At 44.5% G+C, this 24531-nt stretch overlaps 1 protein-coding gene across 1 annotated transcript in view; it reads right to left on the reverse strand.

Moving 5' to 3' along the window:
- tmtc2a (transmembrane O-mannosyltransferase targeting cadherins 2a) overlaps positions 1-24531 on the reverse strand; it is a 62921-nt gene that overhangs the window by 8035 nt on the left and 30355 nt on the right. Inside the window, exons 2-9 of the mRNA XM_041964449.1 lie at positions 22624-23224; positions 10906-11743; positions 9551-9665; positions 8681-8766; positions 7882-8066; positions 7511-7589; positions 5874-5995; positions 2501-2582 (exon numbers count right to left, since the gene is read on the reverse strand). Coding sequence (XP_041820383.1) covers positions 2501-2582; positions 5874-5995; positions 7511-7589; positions 7882-8066; positions 8681-8766; positions 9551-9665; positions 10906-11743; positions 22624-23224 — 2108 coding nt within the window. The remainder of the gene's footprint in view (positions 1-2500; positions 2583-5873; positions 5996-7510; positions 7590-7881; positions 8067-8680; positions 8767-9550; positions 9666-10905; positions 11744-22623; positions 23225-24531) is intronic.

A 24531-nucleotide genomic window follows, 5' to 3' on the forward strand; every position in this document is an offset into this window, starting at 1 on the left:
CTGCAAGTTATGTAGGCGTTAATACATCATTATAATTACATAATTACTCAATTACTATAACAGACATTATTCTGAAATCGACATCTGCATACTAATTACTTTTATGCAATTATTATTTCACTCAAGTTATTATTATTTTATGTATCATTTGCACATTTACATTACCCTTGGAATACACATTTGCCTCTACACATTTATTATTATTCTGGCTATGTTATCCTTACAGCAGTTTGTAACTTTGTGGTTTTTACCTTTTTAAGTATTTTATCCCTCTTTCTAACTGTGTGTTGAGCAACTTGTACTGCAACAGAGCAATTTCCCTGCTGGGATCGATAAAGTTTTTCTGAATCTGAATCTGAATAAAGTAATAGATCCGAGTACTTCTTCAATCACTGCAGAGTTTTAACTTAACCAGTAAAATATCTCCACACCTGCTCGATGGATTGTCACAGATATTCACGTTTCTTAGATGATGAATTCTCATGTCTCTGGTGATCCCCCGACTTTCCCTCTCGGGCCACCACGAGGCTGAAACTTTTGGTTTTAATGGAAATGTCGACAACTATTGGATGTCTGTACCAAATTTCCACCCTGAACAGTACGCATGTTAAAAATCAGCATGTTGGCGTTGACATTGTGAGCGTGTTAGAGTGCTGAGATCAAATCGTGCTCGCAGCCTCACAGACGAGCATGGCTGTACGGTCGCTGTCTTGTTTACTTGCAAACAGAGGATCTGCGTTTTGCTTTGTTTTTGTTTGTTTGTTGCTAATAATCACATCATTCCATGACGGAAGCGGCATCGAGGCGAACGCAAAGAAAGACACGGACAGCTTGTGGGGGAGCTCTGACAGACAAAGATGGAGATCGGTGGCGAAACAAAGGAAGATGAATGGAGGCAGCGAAAGAGAAGAGCGACACGGGAAAGGCAGCAAGGAGGCAGAGGCAGCGAGAGAAACAGCGAGACAGGGAAAGGACTGTTGCTTTGTTGGAGAACACAGATGAGGCAGAGGTATTTCATGTGTTTTCCTGTGGGAGTCCGGCCACCTGGTGCGGCACCCACAAGCGCCTGCCTCAGCGGCTATAAATTAACGTCCGCAAATGCTACTGAGTGTAGGAAGAGGGGAATGCTGGGAGGCGCATTCTGTTGGCTTTTCTTGTGCTGAAAGCTAAGTGCATTTGCCTGAGCTACTAGACACCAAAGCAGGCTGTTGAGAAGCGGGTCATTTGAAGGACAGTTTGCATTAAAATGTGTTGCTGTGAACAATGGCAGGAAAGACGGCCTTGTCTTGCCATCACCATCACTGTGTACTCACTTCCTCGCACTCTCTCGTATGTGTGTTTTCGTGTGTGCATCCGCCACGTTACAGCGAGGCCAGATATCATCGCTCCTTACACGCTCACACCTGGAGCTCATCCATTGAGCCCCGGATAGCTAAAGCAGCCAGATTTGTGATAAAGGAGAGGACGGGCCCAAATAAACATCACCTATAGCAAGAAGCTACAAGATAACATTGAAATAAGGAAAACAGCCAGATGGGCAGAGGCGGCGGAAGGAGCGTAAGGGGAAACAGCTCAGTCCAAAGACAGCAAAGCACCCCTCGCCAGGGACCAAACTAAACTCGAACCCTAAGATATCCAGCGCACAGAAAGCACCAGGAGGACGGGAGAGAGATAAGGAAGAGGAGAATGGGGCGACGCACAATGGCGTTTTCAGGCAGACGGCGCACATTTCATTTCCTGTGCATGCCCTAAAGATAGCGACGCGGTGTAGCACGGAGCCTGCTCCTCCAAGCTGATATGAGATGCCGCATTAACGGCGGCGCAGGCGGAACGCGCTATCGTGTTTTACTCTCTGTTACGAATGGCAAACAGTGTACTCTGATCCCGTCTCCTCGCTCAGATAAACAAAGCGTGCGCGCCTGTTTGTGCGTGTGTTTGCACCATCTGCAAAACCTCCAGCAGCTCCAACGCTCCCAGCGCCGACACCGACAGTGAGTTAAACGACTGCATTTCACGTTAGCGACTGTGGCGCAGGGATTGTTAAATGTCCTGCGATTATTTGGGGGGGTGGGTGATAAAAAAAGTAGGGTATTTGATCACCACACGGCTTTGGTTCTTTCCAAAAGTCTTATCAGGTTACAGAGGCTATGAGCTTCCATCCAGGCTGATTCACAGCATAAATTGTAAGAGGATGTGGTATATTTAATGACTCTGGGTCTGAGGGCGATGCGACAAAGTTGAAGTCTGAAGACCCCTGCCAAAAAACTGATCCTGAGCACAGCTTACTGCAGCAAAGCCTGATCATTATAGTAAAGCCTACGGCAGAGTTTTGGATTATGGGCAATCAGGCATGTTATAGTTAGTAGAAAAGGACTTCAAATTAGATTTTCGTAGCTCTGTCAAGCACAGAGAGACGTCTCCTTTTTATGACTCTAACGTCAGTTTTTCAAACAGGCTTTGCTGAAAATGTTAAAGGGAAACCTTTGATATCTCCTCTTACCGTAGTGCATGTAACAGTTTCCTTTTGTGGGGTCCAGTTGAATAGCTCTCAGGTAGTACTTCTCTGCTTCTGTCTTCTGCCCCTGGAGCGAAAAGGAAGGAAAACCAGTGATTACACCTGATATTTAAGTTAAACTGTGATGGTGTTTCTGTAATATTTCCTTGTTTCTATACAGAGTGTTTACTTTTTTGCAATAGCACAACTTGAGGTAGAAGATGTTTTTTTATTCCATATAAATATACGAGACAGTGAAATAATATGAGCAGAAATCATGCTAAAATCATGAGTGTTAGGTATAAAATGAAAATTGAATGTGTTTGAAGGGAATAGATCTTTAATTTTTGAATGAGGTACAAGCTGAGTGACAGCGCTACCAGACTATGTAATTGAGTCAAAGGTTAAAATTGATAATAAATGAGAAAAAATGTTAAAAATTAAGATTTCCTCGAGCACCAAGAGTCTACACAATATGAGTATATGGCATGAATACTGTATAGCTCAACACAAATGCTCGCACAGACACATTTAAGCAAACACAGCCACTAAAATCACTTGTATTTTACTGTTATTTTAGAGCACAGACATGCCTCAGTTGAAGAATGGCAACCCTGCTGTTAAGTTCCAGCAGGAAACCGATGCTCATAAAGAACACAGTACCCCACCTCCCATGCTGCACCTCTAGAAAAACCTCCAAGGTGTGTGTGTATGTGTGTGTGTACCTGCAACCAAACAGAGAAAGATATTGCTTCTATGTGCACAAGGCTCGACTCCTCCACCTCTTTTGTTTCATGCTTCAGCACTGATTGCTTCCATATTGCCAACGGACTTGCCATGCAACAAGAAATGAGAAGACTGGGCATATTAGGTTTGCTTCATTAGCTTTCTCCCATGCCCGCAATCGCTCCAAATGAAAGAGCGGAAATCGGGCCTTGATGGCTCATTCCACATTTTCTTTGGCTCTTTTCGCTTTACATTCAATTAAACCCTTTCCCCCGCCATCCGTCAGAACTGAAAGTAGGGTGGCTCAGTCCAGGGGGTTGGAGCAAGGCATCATTTAGCAGATTTATGAATGGTTTCAGGTCAATATTAAAAAAAGATTACATTTTTAAGCTTGTGACACGCTCTTTTTTAAAATGATTTATTGCACGTCTCCATCTTGCACACTTTCACCGCACGTAATCATCTGTGTGTGCATTATTGATCGATGTTCCACCGTGACAGGCGGTGGTTAGCATCAGTGCTGAATGCATCTAAATACGCAGTTTAAATTCATAAATCAGCTCAGCGCTCACTGACCACAACTTTCCCTAATGCACACCACACCCGCCTGACTCCGGCAGGAGATCTCTGAGCGGCAGCAGGGCTCTAATGTTACACTAGACTCATCTGAAAGCATTTCACCTCGGGAAGAATAGGGCAAATTAGTGGCTTTAGGAGTTGCACTTGTTATTTGCTGAGGAATGTGTATGGGTACAAGAGTATCGGGTTCCAGCTTTATGATTGTGTGGATTTATTTTTAATGAAAGGGGAGAGGGTCACTGGGAAGCTTGGAGTACTACTATGCATCAACTTTCGGAGAAAAACAGCATTGCAGCACAGAATGGGGTGAACCACGGTACAAGACTTCATTTTGACCTTTCATCCCCGTGTCTGTAATGTCGATTGACTCCGGCAGGACGGCCAAAAATGTAGCCGATGGAGTGATTCAATAAGGAAGGGGAGTAATTGCATTATAAGCCTGTCCACTGGCCCATTGTCCAGGGTCCATCCAATCTCCTGTTCCTAAAGCCCTGTAGTAGTGGAGGGGGGCCCTGCATGGGTCTGCAGCCCTGAGCCGAAGGGAGCACAGCAGATGTCCAGCCACACTGGGTGACTCTAATCTGAACCTGTGCTTTAGGTGTGTGTGAGCGTGTATATCTTCACATCTTTAAGCAGAAAGAGGGGAAACGATCGGAACTGAGGTCTAAAGCCTGTGAGGGTTGCAGCTGCAAGTGCGTAAGGCACCGCGGGTCTTTACTCAGCACCCAAGGTTGTGGAAGGGAGGAGGTCAGACATCTCTAGAGGGGTTACAGAGGGTCACACAGCTCAACCCCCACTTCTAAACTTGACTCAGCTGTGAACACATCTGTTGTCACATAAGTGTGTTTTGTTTTTATGGGAAGGGGGAGGCGGAGGGAGGACAGGAAGTGTGGGTTTTTGCTGCAGAAGAAACAAAGTTGGGCAAACTTGTGTGCCCTTGACATACCATTGCAACATGCGCATACAGATACACACAGTGAGGGACAGACAACACACACAGATAATCTGGAACTCAGCCAATCACAGCTTTCACCCACACCAGAATAACTCTCCACATCTGTAACCTTCGGCGATCAGACGTGAATTAATGCACAACAATGTTTTTTTTAAGCTATTTGGCATCAGTCCTGGATCAGGGTCAATGCGAGGCCACTGAAAAACACATTAATCGTACAATCCAGATTCCAAAAAAGTTGGGAAGTATGTGCTAATTCTTTTCAGCATAAACTCAATTGAAAACAACATATTTAATGTTTTACCTCATCAACTTCATTGATTTTTGGAAATATCTGCTTCTGATGCTTTTGATGCAGCAAAATGCAAAAAGTTGGGACAGGAGCAGCAAAAGACTGGGAAAGTTGTGGAACGCTCTAAAAACACCTGTTTGGCTCATTCCACAGGTAAACAGGTTGATTGGTAACAGGTGATAGTATCATGATTCGGTATGAAAGGAGCATCCTGGGAAGGCTCAGTTGGTCACAAGCAAGGATGGAACGAGGTTCAACACTTTGTGAACACATGATTGGATAAAGGATGATACTACATGGGCTCAGGAAGACATCAGAAAATTGTTGTTGGTAAACACAGTTTGTTTGCAAACTGCTGCATTCTGTTTTTAATTTACATTTTACACAGAGTCTCTGCTTTTTTGCAATCAGGGTGGTAACATTTCTGACTTAATTTCATCTTTTACACTGTGCAATCATTTCATCCAGCTAGTACCGCTAGAGGTCAAACACCATGCTCCTGAATGCATCAAAATGACTCTTGTTGATGTCTGAAAAGGGGAAAAAGAGTTTGTTTAGCATGCACGGTGCAGAGTCAGGAGCTCACACTTCATAACAATTATCAGAGCTCTTCAGGCTCTGCAGGGGAATCCATAGGATGGGCTCGCCTCACTTCCATGTCCCATAAGCCACTCAATATGGATTATTCACTGCTGTGCTGTGCCACTTCAGGTCCCGTTTAATTACCCTCTGCCTGGTAGTTAACCACTGCAATCATTAAGATAACGCCTCGGCTCGCCTCATGGTTCTACATGCCTGTGTGTGTATGTGTCGGGAATGGGACTTACGATGATGGACAGGAGTTTGCCATAAGTGAGGTGGGCAGGGATGTGGTCAGGCTTGGTCCTGAGGGACTCTCTGTACCAGTGGCCTGCTTCCTCCAGCCTGTTCAGCCTCATGTAGGCCTCTCCTGAAACAGAACACAGATCAGGAGTCAGGATCAGTTTTTTTATTAGCCCTTTGACACCTAAATTTAGTTAGAATTATATTTAAAAATTAGAGGCATTAGAGGAATGCATGCACGTTTCGGCTGCAATGTGGATTAAAGCGGTATGATGCGAATTTGCGACAATCAGCGTTAAGGGGTTAATAAAAGCATTTCACAGCACAGTGAAACACAGAGTTGTATAAAAGAAAACTTGCTTTTTTGCCTCATGCCTTTCACATCTATATTTCAAGAATATTATTAATAAATGCAAAAATGAAACATTTGGAGCTAAAACATGATTCCATTTCAAGAGAATAAGATACTAGTCACATTTCGTCTTGATTAAATAAATAAAACATGGCTGTTTTATTCTTCATTACTCTTATGTCAGGCATGCCTGCAACTGACAGAACTCATGTTTTGTTGCTTTTAGTTTCTGTTCGCTTTGCTGGCCATTTTCCAACCAATTGAGGACACAGAGTCAGCAGCTGTCGTGGTTTAAGGCTGGAGCAGATGGCGGTGGTGTGCAGAGGCAGGCCTTTTAGCCTTAAAGCACATTTGACAATATTCTCAGCTTCCCCGTCACCCTGGTGATCGGACTCCAGTGCAACAACGTGCAGGTCGAATTTACTCATGTTTGCATATTATTGCATATTTGTTTTGTTTTTTTAACAGGTGCAGGACAAATAAACTGCCTTGAACTCTAATCCACAGTGTTAGCATACCTCACATGCTATATAAACACCCCACTGTAGTTCAATCTGGGAAACACTCTCTCTCAAAGAACAATTGTTGTGTTTAAAACTCTGAGATATTGTTTGATCTGAGCACATGCTGTTGGCCCCTGCGGTAAAATGACATCAGTTTCAACAAAGAATCCCCCGGACATCACGCTAATGCAAACACTGCCGTCCTCCGACCCCTCCCTCCACCTGACAAAACACGCTTCCTCTTCTCATTTAGCTTGTCCAAGGAATTTCTGCAGACATCTCCCTGCAATCTAAACCATGCCGTCAGGATGAGCTCCCAATAATGTAATTAGTGTTAGAATAACAAAGAGATGGATGTGATCTATTACATGGATTAGCTTCAGGCCTCTGCAAGAGGACACAAAGTCTGTGCACACACTTAGAGCTACAGTGTTGAAATCCAACAGGTTGTTCAAGTCCTCCAGAGGGTTTTTTTTGGCAATGAGTTAATGTCAGTTTGTTGAATTACAGTCAAAGCTCAGATAAAATAGAAGACCAACATCTGAAATGGAAACAAACGTAAAATTCATCACTAAAGCTCAAGACAAACTTGCCCCGGGACTGTTTTACTTACATCCTAAAGCAATCATGACACTGTTCTTCATCGTTGGTGCAAATTTAATTGCATGCAAATGGATCTACGGATTAATATTTCAAAGTGTGTGTCGCCAAAGTAGTGATCCTGCAGTTTCGGTTTCTGCATCACAAACAAAGATTCGGGGTGAAACAGGCTCCAACGTCAACTTACCCATCATGTTGAAAAGGCTGTGTGGTGCAAACTGTCTGGGCATTTTCTGAACCGCTTCCTTATAAATAGACAGGGCCTCCTGTAGGGGAAAAAGTTAGTTAAAAGTTAGACTTAGCAAGTCCAGTTTTTGTTTTGCATCAGCATAATGCAGGCCTTGTAATTGATTAGGGACTCTGAGCAAAGCGGGCTTTACTAACTGTGCAGTTTCCTGTTCGGCTCTAAATGGTTGAGCTTTTAGGCCCACAATAAAGGATAAGTGGTAAGTGGTTAAATCATTAGTGGCCATGAAGTAATTGTGAAAAGCAATACAACAAGCATTTTGGCCCTACCCTGATGATTCAGATTTAAAAAGCTCCTAAAACGATCCTAACCTCTTGCTGGCCCTGTTCGTGGAGCAGCTTTCCCAGGTTGTACAGGCAGCTGGTGACGGAGCTCTTGTGGGCGTGGGGGTCCTTCAAGTTCTCATCTGGAATGTCGGCACATGTCAGAAAGGTGCGTTTGGCCTCCTCCAGGCTGCCCTGGTTCATCAGGATGATTCCTGTGTTCAAGTAGGCCGCTGTGAGGAGGAGGGGAAAGTCATTAAAACGGCACAACAGGGTTCTGACCTGCTGTCAATCACACATTTGAACTACACCTCTGTCATTTTCTGATGCTGTTAAAGGTTTTTTTAGGTGTTAGGGATGATGGACATGCAATAATATGGCCAAAAGGAGGCAGGAGAGAGGTAATCATAAGAAAAGTAAGTAAGTAAAAAATGGAAATAAATTAGGATAAAAAGGAGATTAGGCTGAGGACGTATTGAAGATAGAACATGCAGTGTGGAACTGCGTCCCCTCTCATAAATTGCCCTTGGTACAGTAAAAGACGGACCCTCATCTCACATGCAAGCACTCAAGTGTGAGACTGAATCTCATCATTTCACCGTCGCGCTGAAATAGCCTGAATGTGGCCCTCCAAATGACCATGTGGCGAGAGAACATCCAATTCAGCATTAAAGTTGGACCATGATGGTGATCTGGTATCGGACCCTTAGCTCACATCTAATTAATCCAAACAAAAGACTCAGCCAAAATGAGAGCATCTAATCGCTGATAACTCTTCCCCTGATCACGACGGCTCCGCTCAGCGTGTATCAGCTGCAGAATGAGACTCTCTTTTAAGTTTACTTACATGCCAGCGTCGGCCGGCTCCCAATGGCCAGTTTGTAATAATGCAGCGCTTCGGAAAAACGCTCATTCTCCTGCAGCAGCAAGCCACTGACAGACAGAAAAGAAAGCAAAAACGTGAGACTTTTTTTTTTTTTTTACAACAAACAGCATAACAGATGATTTGTCTTGTTTTTTATTTTAAAACTGCAACAGTAAAGTGAGCTTCACCCAAAATTACAGCACGTCAAAGTGACGAGGGCACTTTGGGTAAAAGCTAAGAAATGAAAACAGAAGAAAGAATGCAGCAGCTTCAGTGTCCCCTGCCCAATACACCGACGCCTAACCCCAACGCACCCGACCATCCATCATATTCAAGCAGCACCTCTGTTTTCAAGAATGCAAAAACACATCGTTTGGTTTTCCCTTCTCCCTGTGTTGCTTTGCCAGCTTCCTGTCACCCGTAACTTGAGAGGGAGCAGAGACGTGGAGAGAAAAACAGCGTGAGAGCTAGAGACACGGGTCTGCTGTGAGGTTTTGGCACCTTTGACACCTCGTGGTGCAGGACTGGTAGAGTTCTCCCACAGGCCCTGCAAACCACGACTAATCAAATCAGAGGCAGGGGGTACAAAGAGCCACAAGGGACACAAAGTTATTGCCTCTTTGTCGCACTCTTGCATCACACTTAGCTCTGCGTCGCTCTCGCTTCTTTTCCTCCTGCATTAGATCTATTTTTGTTTCAGCTTCTTTAAGGCCTTCCTGTCTTGTCACTCTCGCTGTCATTCCGCCTTTCTTGTTCTGTCCTTTCAAGTGATGGATGGGAGGAATCAGAGCTCGTTCGTGTCAAGACTTTGCACACGGGAGGAGAGGGGGAGCCGGCGTGTTTAACACTCACAGGTTATACAGCATGTCAGCCATGTTCCCTCGGTGGTGCAGAGCGTTTCTGTACGCCTTCTCCGCCTCCGCCATCTTGCCCTGGTTCTTCAGTACGTTCCCCAAGTTTCCCCAGGCTACAGGAGACATGCGTCAGTCAAAAGTTGCACTTTCACTGTTGCTGGAGTTCATTTAAAAACAGCGTTATTGCAATCAGTAATCAGTGAGCTGAATAACAAATAATCACAGAAACTATTGTAGAGCAGTGTAAATAGTTAGAATTCTTATGTTCACTGATGTAATTCAGAATTAATTTTAAATTGAACTATTTCAAAGCAAGTCCTGCATGAAGAAGCATGAAAGTCACCGTCCTACTGTGGTTTCCTCTGTGGGCTTAACTGTGCTCCCCAAGCTGAGATGCTTCTGTTACTTTCTTGCACGCCTTCCAACTTTTCCGCAGCTTTCAAGATCGCAAGGGCTGGCTACAGCAAGCTTCAGAGACACCCAGCTTCAGGATATATATAATACGCAGGGCTGGGTATGCTGTGCATTTTTTTTTTTCCAGCCATTTAATAAAATAAGCCAAACTTCTTGAATGCATTTGTGGGTTCATTTTGTCTGCCGTACAGGAACTCGGCCTTAAGACGATACAGTGTTAAAGGATAACGTGCCCCGAGTACTCGCATTATACGGATATACGCGCCGCTCCACTGGGGCTAATTTCTTCAAAACGACTCCAAATGCCACCAAAGTTGTCTGGGTGAGTAAATGGTCATATTTAATGCTAGAAATAAGGTCCAGGTTGTAAAAAACGAAAGTTATGCTTTAAAGGTGTGGAGTTTTCGTACAAAGACGCAAAACTTATGTTAACGTTCAGCGTTTCTTCACAAAACACACCGTGTGTGTACTCGAGGTCTCACAGATGTATTGAATGTATTCCCTTCCTGCGATGTTTTAAATCAATGAATGTGTATCATTCAAAAAAACCCAAAAACGTTTTCCGGGTATGAAGTTGGCAACGTTACAGAAAAAAATTCAGCTTTAATGTTGTTGTGGCTACAAGTGGCGCAGGGTGGTGCTAAATGCTAACATGTAGTGTAAAAGTAGCACAAATAAAGACATTAAATCAGCGAATTGACTCGGTAATATCAGTTGTACAGCAGTATCTTACTTTTGCTATCCTTAGCTAACATTAGCCATCATAAGCTACTAGTCACTGCCGGATTTAATAACAAGATTTCTTTTTTTTAATCAATTTCTTATTTGAAAAGTTAGACTTGCTTTAATCAGCTCAACAGTTTCGGAGACTCAGTGCTGCGTCGACCAGCACTGAGGTTTGATACCCGTCGCTAATCACACCTGTCGGCCTCCTCTTACCTTTAGCAGGATTCACACCAATCCCGGACTTGTAGAGGTTCTCCTCGTTGCTCCAGTCCCCGTTCCTTTGAACAGTTCTGAGCCCGTTCAGCAGCACTAGTCCCATGCAGAGACATACCAGCAAGGCCTTGTAGCCTCTAGTCCTCAGTCTGACATACAGGGTTCTTGCACCAGTTGCAACCAGTAAACAAAAGCCTATACTGGGGATGTACAGTACCCTCTCTGCAATTACAAACCCGACATAAAAGAATAGGTTTGCGGCTGGGATGAAAGGCAATGACATGATGCCTAATGAAAACAGTACTAGGTTTTCTGTAGGGGGCAGGGACGTCCGTGGTGGAGGGCAGTGGTGGAGTCCAGCTGACCCATTCAGAGCGGTCTTTGGCAGCCCCTGGTCTGTGTTATGGTTTGTGTCAGGGGCGTGCCAACCATTCCCATTAGTGATTGATTTCCCATTAGTGACATAAGCTTTTCCATTGGGCTCCTTGGCTTTGCAGGTGGGGCTGCGAAGGCCGAACAAAGCCAGGAGGATAAATCCAACATAAAAGGCAACAGTGTGAAGGTTCCTCCAGTCGGCCATGGACCTGATCAAGGGCACAGCGTCCATGGACCAGTCGAAGCTGAGCTTGTCGGGGCAGAGCAGGAGCCAGGCATTGGCGGCGGGCAGGTGGAGGAACGTTAGCGTTCGGGTGAGAAAATGCGGCGAGTCAGCTGCAGGGTTGTCAGAGTTGGAGAAGTTGGGAGGCTTGTTGCCCATCCAGTAGAGGCGAGCTGACAGCAGAATCACTCCCCAGGAAGCCAGCACACCGAGACTCAGCAAAACACTGATGTTCTTTTTCTGAAAGGGAGCAGAAAAAAAAGCCTCACGCTAAAGGAAAACACCTAAATCAACAGTTCAGTCAAAAGCGCTTCGTCAAAGCCACAGTGTGTTTTTGGTGCTCGGAAACAGCTGAATTTGTTTTCATTTCAGATGGCTATTTTAATACCTGTCACCTATGCATCAGAGCTGAATTAGAGCAACAACGGCTCCATAAATGTGTTTGTGGTCTCTGTAGACAAGTTTTTAAAAAGGATGGTCCAGTCTTTCAGCATGAGCTGTTGGGGCTTGATTTATAAATCTTTGAAATGTATTATCCCACTGTTACATAGAAAGAGAAACTATGCAAAGCAAGGTCTGGAATGTTTTTGATAGCAGCCTTGGGCATAAACCGCACTCATATACAATTATACAGCTCTTTGTAAGAGGAGCGCAGTTCTTAAAATTAAAATGCACCGTAGCCAGAAACAACACAGCTCTGTTTACATGAAAATAGTGAAATACAACATGTTCAAACTGGCGAAAGACGCACTGGGATTTGGACATCTGTGCGGCGTAATGGGTGTCACTTTCAGTCATCAGCAATGTGACTGCTTATATCACAGAGTGATCATTTTTAATGGCATGTGTCACATTCAAACCGGCAAAAAATGCATTGTTTTGAAATGTCAAGAACATTTTATTAAGGGTAATGGAGGAAAAATCGAAAAGTCTGAAATCAAGGGGAAAAATCAACATACTTCCACATTGATGTGAAGTAAAGGTCACTTCTAAAATGTTCCGTATATTAGTAAACCACACCCGCCTCAGCTCTGACCGAGCTGGGGTCAACTTTGAAGCAAATTTGAAGCATGAGAGGCTTTCTCTCTAAGTCTCTCCTTGTTGCCTGTCAGGGTTGCAGTGAGTGTGACTGGTAATCAGCTTAAGACTCATTGTGTTGGTATGCAGATGCTGTTTACATCTCATAAGAGCATTAATTCTGCTGCATGATCACCATTAGGTCCTCTGTCACGCAACACCTTTCAATGAAGTGTCACACGCCAGCTGGGCGCTCGCTGCGAGCTCAGCTCAGGGGTTCCTTTGCAAACTGGAAATCAAGTTAAACTCCTGAAAATGGCTGAATCGATGCATACTTGGAAGAAAATACTGAGGACTTTTGGTTGGTGATTCTTGAAAAAAAAGAATCAAAGATGCATCAATTAGATTGAGAGGCAGGAACTATGCGATACTCCACAGAACCAAAAGGATAATTCAGCAAAGGATTATTAAGCAGGGCTTGATGCATGTGACGTCTTTCTTGAAAAGCACTTTGAGCTGCAATTCCTGTATGAAAGGCGCTATACATAACAACGTTTAGCATTATTACAATTATTAAATTCATTGTTTTCCATTTTGCTTTTTCTGAATTCTGTGTTTTCCGATATAAGCTCATTTTGTCATCGTAAAAATGTCTCATCACGTGGTGGGTGGATAAAATTTAAATAATTCAATAAGAAAAGGTTCAAAATGTAGTGAATAGAAATTAATTTAATGTAACACAACATTGCACATTTTTCATGAGACAGGTCATTTGCAGGACAGCCTCCATATGCAGCTCAAACGGAAGTAGCTTTTTCACTCTTTCCAAAAGAATATCTGACTTCACAGACACAGCCATGAAGTCTTTAACAAACTTGCGTAGTTTTTTCTGTTCATTCAGCTTAGACAACCCTGATTCTTATAAATTGCATCCACATTTTGGCAATTTCCGCGATATTCTACAACTGATTCAGTTGTTATTAGCAAATTCTGGAATTCCGTGCGTGTTTTCTGCATTGCGGAAATAAAAAAGCCCTATTTCAGTTGCTTCACAATGGGCTGTATACGTCGATGACAGTGAGAGTTACAGTTACTAAGACGTGACATGGTTGTGGGATCACATCCTTGACCTCCTGACGAGCTTGTTCGATGACATTCGTCAGTGACAGTCGGGAGAGAAATGAGGAGGCGTAGCCGTCAGACTGATGACAGTCTTTGTCTGGCTTTCTGTCTCGGATGCTCTGATGTCGGATTTCTTCAATACCACATTTTGTTGTGATGCTTTCTGAAATCAATTACCGCTTCAATTTGATTTAGTGGTGTGTTTTTGCCAAGATTAAGCAAATCTGATTTCATTTCTTTCATTAAACACTGATGGAACTGGGATGTCGTACAGGCAGGGGCTTATTGTCAGAGACAGCCCGGCGCGGCCCGGACCAATAAGTGCTTGTTATTCGTGTTCCACCAGGAGTTTTCCTCGCGGACTAAACACGACACAGCATCATGAGCGATGATCATAGAGACGCTGCTCACTTCCTATTTTCTGAGCCCATTTTTTCTTTCCGAGCACCAGAGCAATATGAACTCTGTTTGAACCGGTCCACAGAGACTCAGGGCTGGTGCTTACATACAGTGCATGCTGTTTATACTGTGCATTATTACTGTGCAGGACAGGAGAAGTTTACATAGCATAGCATCAATAACTCCAGCGTAGCCCTACTTCTGTTTTGATCTCCACAGTGAGTTTATATATACTATAGTGACTATAGTAATAATTCAGACTCTCAGTATAATCCGCTCTGAATGAATTGCACAATAGGCAGATAAAACCTTTTTTTTTTTTTACAAGCTACACAGAACACAAAGAACTAGCTTTCATTTGCCTCATTAATAAACTTTAGAGAGAATTATTCCCTCTCTCATGGCGAGCACGCTTGAGTAAGCTCATGTGTGCACTTTCAGGAACCGTGATGGAAAACACAAGTTATCCATAACAAACCCATGTTAGGATTAGAATAAGAGGTTTAGCATTGACTCGCCTGACCTGCTGGCTTCAGCTGATTCCTCCTGATCCGAAATGGAAAAGGCGTGTTCCCCGAAGAGTTTAGCCGAGGTAGGAAGTGTAGACACAGCTAGTTACAGAGAGTCGCTTGTCAATAGCGAGATGGAGAAGGGCCAGTTCAAGGAGTTCAACAATTTGGAGCACTCTGAGAGTAAGGAAGTGAGAGTGGGGGAAAAAATTGGATATTGATTTGGATGCTGAAAGGTGGTACACAAAGGATAAGAGAGAGTGCCTTTTACACAAAAAGAGGGGGGGGGGCTTATTGATGGATGAGCCCATATGGGCTGTCAAGGGAGGAAACTGCCTGAGAAATCCAATTCTGCTTGGTATCAGAAGATAAGCCAATTCCAGCGAGAGAGAGAGAGACATTCTTGGTATTTAGGTGAATGAGCTTCATTTTACCCCTCGCTGCCTTGTCTATTTCTAAATCGTTCCTTAATTGACTCCCCGATCAATCACAAACTCACAACTCAAACAGCGAGCGTGCTCGAGCAGAGCCTGGTTCTGCTTTGCAGCGATGCGCCGCTGTGAATTCACAAACTCGGCGGCAAATAGCTGCGGTTTTTGATGCGAGCTTTGTCTAATCAGTGTGTTTTTAGAAGCAACAGGTTGGTCGTCGAGGACGCCGTGAAGCGCAAGCTTCGCTGGGTTCATTTCTTGTGAGAGTGGTTACGATCCAGCCAAGTCGAGTTGAAATAGAAAATAGATCTTCAACAGTCCAACATCACCTTCAACACTGTCAAAAATAAATGAGCTCTTTAGTCTTCATTCTCTAAAATGTACATACCCGTTGAGTAACAACAGTGGCTTAATGCCTGAAGTGAAAAACAATCATCTCATGGGTATCTTAGACAAGATTCTGGACATTTCCTGAGCTTGCAGAGTCTGACTCCACGCAGGTGAAGCACAGGTGCAGCTAATCACACTGACGACGGCTCTGCCACGTTCAAGTGTGCCAGTAAACAGCACGCTCGACACCAGGACAGAGCCCATCAAGGTTACGTGTTCCACCTGTGTTTGACAAGCCAACCTGCTGCGACCGGAGAGGTTTATTCTGCACTTAAATTCCCACGGAAGGAAAATGAGAAATCGAGTAAATACGACTGCAGCTTAGTTTTTTCCTCAGAGGTCAATTAAAAACCACCTTTTGTCACTTTGTGTTTCTCAGATTTCTGCAACAAAGGTGGAAATTTGTTGTTTTGGACGCCTCTTGTGCCAGCTTCCATGTGAACACAACAAACAAACTTCTAGGAATATAGTGAAGTGAGTCTACATCATGGCATATTATGTGTATATGTTTTTTTTTTATCAGTGGGAATATAAAAGAAATGCAAATGCCCCCACGAACACCACATGCATCACCAGTGTTTCTTTCTAGTTTTCAAGACTTCGTCTAATTTCACTGTTTCCAGCTTTCCTGCTGTCCAAATGAAATTCATGGGAACTGGTTCTCGCTGTGATTGACTGGCCTTCCTGAGATCTGCGTGTATCCATGGAGGATGGCTGGCGTAATCCCCCGCCAACTGTCAAACACAACATCCCGCTTGCTCCAAGCCTTTCAACCTCGAGCTCTTCCACATATCTCCTCCACTTTGGATCCTCATTTGGAAATTCAGTGTCAATCTTTGTGGCTTTCCCTTTTACTACTTTTGATTCTCTTTCAGTTTATGATCCCCTCTCCTTCCTGAATTAAACCTCCTCTCATTCTCTCCGCCGCTCTCTTTCCGCACATAAACATACAGCATTAAACTCCGGAGCCTTCATCTTTTAACGGTGCCATTCATTATAAGCTCTCATTTTATTAATCCCAGAAGTGTGTGGTCCGCCTGTTGACACTGTAGCGTGCAGAGTGTTTAAAACATGCCTGAAGAAACAGCGGGATACGGCTGACTTCATACGTGCACTGTTTAAAGCTGCTGCGAACTGACGCAAGACAGCAGGGGATCAATCTTCCGGACTTTTCTTGTTAAAGTCATGTCCAATTTAAACGGCTCATAACTCAGCTCAGTGCACTGGGCTGATCATGCATGCCTTTTTTCCCGCTACTCATTTGAGAAATTTATATTAAATTACCCTCAAATATCTATTTTTACTGAATACGCGACTGTCGATCATTACGATAAATGTACGTTTCTCAAACACATCGTCAAAATTCAACAAGTATCATGCCAAACATAATGTTTTGTTGCCGCCTAGTCTTTAAAAGATTATTTAAATACTGAAGGTTTAATTTTCAAATCAGAAAGTACTCAAAAAGCTGAGGTGGGAGCTACCTCATCCTTCTCGGTAACACATGCACGGAAAGCCCTTCAAAGTTCTGGACGCGCTGTGTTTGCACAACACACATCCAGCAGCGCTCATGTTTGATGCATTACCAGTGACATGCTAAACTGTGATGAAAGGTACGACGAGGCACGCATCCAGCTCTTTTTCCAGCGCTCTAATGTGCTCTGGATTCTGCTGACTTGGCACGACTCACGCGAGCCATCATGGCTGCCATTGAGAGGGTTGACTTTGATAGAGTGACCTAATTACCCCACAGCTCTCCCCATGAAAGCCCTGCTGCTGCTGGCACAGAGACCTGTAATGAGATGGGTCACAGGTTGAGGCCTCGCGCGCTGTCCGCCGCGACAGCTGATCAAAGCACTGGGCGCCGCTGGTGTTCGCTTGACATTTAATGAGCTTCCTGTTAGAGTGACGCAGGGACACCGGCGCGAAAGGGTTTTGGGTGCAGCGTAGGGATGATGATGAGATGTCATGCATCTGATTTAGCTTTGTTGGCCCCATTTAATGCTTTCGTAGTTACTTGAAAGACTTTGATCAGTTGATTTGCGCTATTGAAGATGATTATGAACAGCTTAAATGCATGTTCACAGAGCAAAAATACAAAAAGCCTTTGTAAGGATTGCCCATACGGACACATTAATTCTTAATTGGCAAGCAGACGTGATTTAAAGCCCCATTTATACTTGACATTACTTCAAATGTCTTGTATCTGGATGAAATCTCCGTGTGAATTGAAAATGCGACTTAGCCACATATGCGTCACCGCTGGCTAAATGTGCCAGCTATCTGTCTCTGTTTTCTCATGCTTCATGCACATCAGCGGCGGCCCTTCTCCAGCTGCGGAGGGTAGCGGTGAACCGAAGCTTTTTCGGTGACTGAGAAAAACAACTTCTGCACTTGAGCATTTTTAGTTTTACAATTACCTCATGCACTCAAGTCTTTCAATCGTCAAACCAGTCAGGGGTCGAGGAAACGCTTCGGTTTGGTCGTACATTCGGCTGCCGTCATCGCAGGGGACACACGCTGCGATGTTTCTACAGAACACGCACTGACATCCACTCAGGAGGAGTGAAAATTACAGGTTCATCTTTGCAAGACGGATGCATCTGCACCTTTAATATCAGGCAAGAATGTGAGCAGTCTGCCTCTTTGCTCCCTGGTTTTATTTGCACGATGTGCCCCAGGCGCATGAGGTGAAAATAGGGTCTAAGAGCTTATTGCATCCACCAATTTTGCTGTACGAAATTTACATGCGGTGTCGACCTGCCATATAGTCTGCCCCTGTTCAAGCTGTTTATGTCTCAATCAGGATGTTTTCTGGTGACAACATGTTGCCGTAAACATCCCCTTCATCTTTCAAACCACTGAGCTTGAGAAAGACATTCAACTATTCCTTCTTTATTTCTTCCACAGAACTGCAACAACATGGTGTTGACAGCCGTAGTAATATTTTTGGTTTGTTTTGGGTTCCAGAACACGACCGACACTCCTGAAAGTTTTATGTTTTGTGTGCCGGTTTCACACGGCATTCATCAAGCAGAACTGAGCAATTTACAAGTTTGTGCAGTTAAGACGGTTTTGCTGAATCCGACCTGGAACACTCGTACGGGCAAGTCTTATTTTTTGGAAGACAGGTTTAGGACAGGAATAAAAAAAATGTCTGGATGTGCCAGAAAGTCTGAGCATGCACTAATTTTGGCATTAACCGCGAATGCAAGCTACATAACGAGCACGCAGCAGAAAGTTGCAACAGAGGGCATCATTTTGCAGCCGAATGCCTCTGCTACGAAATAATTGGCGCAGCATTCATCAAGTCGTCAGCTGGTTACACCGAATTTAATCCTGCCTGCAGCACTCATTGAGACAGATGAGGAGGAGGGGCCCCTAACACTTTAATTGCAAGGACACAGTTTAGTAGATTAGTCTACTGTCCACGTGCTTCAACTGAAATGACATCTCTCATCTTTCATTGATTCCAGGTGCACACATTGACACCTTTGATTTAGGTTTAATCACTGACATATCTGTTATTCAGTCGAGTAAATGCTTCAAATCCTCGCTCAACATTTAAACAAACACCTTTAATGACGCCTGCTGACCAACAAAAGCAAACTGTTTCCCTGGGCCCCGTCTATAGCCTGGAGCCTCATTCATCAACTCATTTGTTTTAGTCGCTGACAAACAGAGAGCGGAGAGAACAAAGACGTTATCTTTTTATGATCCTGGCAAGTAAGAGTGCTTCTCAATAGGCTGCAGTGCTAACACCACACCTTTCTTTGTCTCTATCTATCACTTTCTAACTCTCCCTCCGTCCTACCTCGTCTCATTTGAAATCTCATCTCAGTCTGATTAGAGAGTTAATAGGATGAGAAATGGAGTGCCGGCTGAAGCACATCTGTCTCCTCTGCTACGCAGCAGCCGATTTGCATTTCTTCATTGTTTGTGGCTGCTGTGAAGCAGCGGTCAGGTAATGTGATATGGACGATTTTCCAATCCTCTTGCTTGATTGTGGAAGAAATGGAACATTTTTGATTGAAGGGAAAATACCAGACGGCGCATTGTTCTCCGCCACGAACGTCTGCTGCCTCCCTGCCTGCCGTCCAATTCAGCGGCCGCTGACTGCGCCTCAGCGGCAGAATACGATACAGGAGAAGCCAGGCTGTCTGTTCCCAAAGTGCTTTCAGAGGCACAGTAGGTGAGAAAAGACCAAGAACAGATAAAGGAAAGGAAGTGAGAGCATAGTTTCCCTTCTCCCTCGCTTATTCTCTCTCGATATCCCTCTCCCTTTTGTGTTCCCAGGCGTCCTGAGACGTCTGGCTCATAATTGAGGTAGTGATTGCCCCCGTTGCTGGCCCCAGCATATAACGAGCTCCCTGCCAAGATAACCGTGACTGGGGCAATAGTGGAGGGCATTGCCGGAGTGATAAACGAGCCAGATGTGCTGCTGGTGGCAGGGGGGGGCGCTAAGGGGTCGGCACCAGGACCTGACGGGCTGGCACAGAAATGCCAGCTAGGGCTACTGTGTCCGGGCAGAGAGGTGGAGGCTGCTGATGATAGTGCCGCTCTCCTGTATGATAAATGCATGAGGAAATGTGATTATTCATAACGGCTTCTGACAAGCAGCAAAGGTGATGAAATCTTTGAGATCGTAGTGCAACAGACTGGAACAAGTGGTCTGTTTTCATTTCCAAGACTCTGTCTCAACTGTCTTGGCAGTCAAAAAAAAAAAAAAAAAAAAACGGGAACGGCTGGTTACACAAAACAATTCCAACAAACACAGTTAAAGAAAGTTTGAAATTTTCTCACGAAATTTGACTTCCTCGCATTAATGTGCACCAATTGGTTGAATGAAACCAGATATAGCGTCAACATGGAGCCATCTGACGGCTCGTGAAAGTACTTTTCAAAACCGAGCTGCTGAGGGTAAACATAAAGGCGAAAACTGTAATTGAAGAGGTTAAGTCATCAGTTGCGATGCTGTGCTGTTCTGTTGCTTTCCCCTCTCTTCTCTCGTCTCTCGATCGCATTTATGATTATATATTTGTCTGCCTCATCATCTGCAAATGAGTTACATCCTTTTCCCTTTTCACTCTAACGTGATTTAGCAGCTTTAATAGATGACTGGGTGCAATTTGAAAGACGAGTGTTGTTTTGCATCTGCACACACACACACGCAGGAGTCACTCCTGCCAAGCTCTGCAAAGGAAAAAACATCATATTTCTCCCCTCTCTGATCGCCGTGGGCCGCTCACCACAAGCCCTCTAATAACAGTTGTGGTTTATCATTCTGCCAGAAACGACTACTGGAGAAGCTGCCCCACAGGTACGCCGAGGCCTCACACGCATGCGGGCCGAACATGTTTTCATTTGGATGCCGGCTGTGTACGTAGGAGTCACGCGCAAGCTTGTGATGGGCTGGAGTTTGTATTCCACGGAACGTTCCAGAGGACTTTTGTGATAAACTACACAAGGTTGCATCACAAACCTGGCAGCAAACAGAGGTATTAATAGACGTTTTCCTCAAGAAGAAACTTCTATAAAAAGACTCACACACACACCACTGAGAGGCAGGCTGCCCTTGCTCAGTAAACCCAAGGGGACTTTTTATTACGCCAGTTATGCATTTTACGAGGACCATCACATTGGCTGAGGAGCAGTTTCTCTAATCAAAATGCAGAGCGCCTGTGAGAGGAGGTTTTCCAGTCAGACACTGATTCCCAGAATCAGACGGGGCCACTCCTGTTTAGTATTTACCTCCTCCCTCTTGGCAACATCTTCTGGCACAACGCTGTTCATTTTCGCTGCTATGCTGATGACACACAGCTTTACGTGTCCACTTCGACTCTCCCCTGCGTGTCTCCATGATATACAGATATGGATAACAAACATAAATCAACACTCCCAAAAACCACCATACCTGTCTCCACACAGGTTAAAAGCCTGTCATCCTGGACAGTAACCACCTCTCTTTCTCCTGTCATATAAACAAAGCCTCTTGGATTTTTCCACCTACGAAACATCTCCAGATCACATCCTGCTTTAACGCTCCACGGAAGTCAATGCTTTGGTCACCTCATGCATTCACTACTGCAGTGCAACCCTGGCAGGCATCCCCGACAAACTCATCCAGAACTCTGCAGCACGGATTATTACACATTCAGCGTCCACTGAACACGTCACTCCCCTGCTGATTCGACTGCACCGGCTCGCTGTGTCGCCGCAGATTAACTTTAAAATCTCGCTATTAATATTTAAAGCTCACCATAATATATCCCCCTGTTTATCTCTCTTTCAGACTTACCCCCTCGCTCCCTGCAGACTGCATCTGGAGGTCTGCTGGCACCACCAGCCATCGACCTCAGCACGATGGGCGCTCGGGCCTTCTCTTTAACTCACTTTAACTGCATCATATCTCTACTTCTAACTTATTTACTAACCTACGCCCTGCTGCTTATTGCATGTCTCACTGTTGTTTCTCGTGCATTATTGCTTCATGTATGATCTTTTGAAGTAAGGTGACCTTGAGTGCCATGAAGGGTGCAAATAAATAAAATGTATTATTATTAATTATTATTATTATAGACGGGCTACTGCGTCCAGGTTGTCCTCCTCAGATAACTTGAGTTTGGAAGGGCAAATGGAGTCCTGCAGAGGAAGCATAGTGGGTGTACATTTGCATATGCTTGGACAGCTCACTCGACAAGTGGAGCAAATCATTCACCAGAGTAGGATGTGTTATTGTTTTTCTGCACATTGTCACCTTAAATTGAATTAAAAAAAAAAAACAAACAGAAACAGCTCACCCCGAAAATAGCTTTTCCTGTGCAACTGCTCTTTTTCCTGAAACACATAATGAGGCTGAGGTCGTAATCTAAATTTCCTTGCATTAATGTGTATCTATTTACTGCAGCAGGCTGAAGTTGAGAGGAAGTGGAAAACTTCCCCCTCTGCATATAGTTTCTTCCTGTTAAGCGGATGACAAATGAGAATAGCTTATTTTTCATGCACCAACTGAGCACCGGCAAACATCGCTTCCTAATTACACTCCTAATGAAAAGCAAACAGCGAAGGACACACACAATTTCCACACACAACCATGTTAAGTACACACACAAAACTTAATCCACCTTGCAGGAACCACTAACAGCTGGCTGGATGAGGCTTGCCCCTGAGGAAAGGAAGAGGAAACTGGATATGTAGAGACGCCAAGACAAGAGGCAGAACACACCAAACCCTGTGGCATGCGTTAATTTACCTTTCCTAGCAGGAGAAGAAGCGCCTGGCGAAACCGGAGTCTCTGGAACACGAAGAGGTCGTACACAGCCGACACGGCCAGCACCGTCACCCCCTGCTCCTTCCACAGCATGCTGGCTGCTGCACACCACAGGCTGCCCAGCATCCAGCCCCAGCACCGGGTGACTGGGCCGCTCTGAAACGTCCCGTGTGGGTCCCTACGAAGTCCACAGTGCCTCATGTAGCAGAGAAGTGACAGCAAGAAAAACAACGCAGCGCCAACATCCGCCCTCCCGACAACGCCAGCGACGGCCTCGGTGTGAACCGGATGAGAGGCAAAAAGAAGGCCGGCCAGCAGGCTCCACAGTCCTCCACCGAGAAGCGGGCGACTGAAGGCCGTGAAGAGGGCGGTGACCAGCCCGTGCAGCGCCAGGTTGAGCAGGTGGTAGCCCCAGGGACGCAGGCCGTGCAGGGTGTAGTTGAGGCGGAAGGAGAGGGTGCAGAGGGGGCGGAAGGACTTGTGGCTGCCGCTGTGAGTGAGCAGGGTGCCCCAGAAGTCGTCGTACAGGATGTTGGTCCACGGGGTCTCAGGAAGAAGGTCCTGGTTGGTCTTGATGGCTCGGCTGAAAGGAGCAGCAGAAAGACATTATTCTTAACCATAAAGCTCATCAAATAAAAGTGTCACTATCATTACATCCTGTTTTTATTTATTTATTTATTTTTTGGCCACTTGGGGGCAGCAAAAGCAAGCAACAGCGCAACCATATTATCGTCTTACAATCATGAAATCGTTAGCTAACAGTGGCTTATTTGTGATCCAAAGTGAACCAAAACAAACCAAAAAAACAAACACAAAGAACTGAAGTAGCTTTAAAGCTTAGTACAGCAAAGCTGAGTGAATTTCTTTACATCATCATGAATGACCCCTTTTACATACAGTCACATGATCAATTGTCAATATTAATATATGATAGCAGCTTTAAGCTAATATTAAAAAATGTATTTTAACGTGCGAGTATGAATAAACCATTTATTTCTAAAAGGCTTTTGTAGGATCCCTGCATCTTGACACACATGCTGCACACTCAGCACGGCGTCATGTGGAATAATATGTTTTCCACATTGCTGCTGATCCAGTCGTAAGTGAAATTTAAGGTGTGATTAAATACACAGACATGTGTGCATTGTTGCTCCCTCTCTCACACACTCACAGCATGGACATATGTCACAGGTACCTGCACACACACACACACACACACACACACACACACACATACGGGCAGGTGGTTTCACACCCCTGAGGCTGCTGTGGATTCTCATAATTAGGGGATCATTACCGGGGACACGAGCTGCATTCGTGTACGCTCTCAGACTGCAACAAACGAGGTTCACCGCGGGGATTAAGAGAGATGAATGGACGCCACGATAACTGACAGCCAAACGGGAGAATCTCCCACAAGACATACAGATAACAACAAATGTGAAAATCTCAAATTTGATCAAAAATGGAGCACGCTGGCTGTCAATAACAAGAATATCTCAGTGAAATCTTGTTTCCTGACTCCAGGCAGCCTGTCGGAAGCAGGTGGGGAAAACTAATAAACAACAAATAAATAAATAAAAAGGAAGGTCGCAGGGGTGAACTGTGTTTCCCACACACTGTTAACATCTGGGGTTTTACCTGGAGCTCACTTTCAATGCTGCAATTAAAGCATGTATTTTCACTGATTATAAGCTCATTGGAACACAGTGAATAGGGACTGTTTCAATGACATAATCAGTCAGTCATAATCAGTCTGAATGTTGCATTGTCATTAGCCTATTTTCTAGCTTGAGAGACCTAAATGCCTGAAAAATGATACGCCACTGAGCTGCTGAATGGAAAACAGCCCTGTGGCTTCAGGGCTTTCCAATTCCTCAAAAAAAAAAC

Source organism: Chelmon rostratus, chromosome 22 (genome assembly GCF_017976325.1).
Source record: "Chelmon rostratus isolate fCheRos1 chromosome 22, fCheRos1.pri, whole genome shotgun sequence".
In the NCBI taxonomy this organism is placed as follows: domain Eukaryota; kingdom Metazoa; phylum Chordata; class Actinopteri; order Chaetodontiformes; family Chaetodontidae; genus Chelmon; species Chelmon rostratus.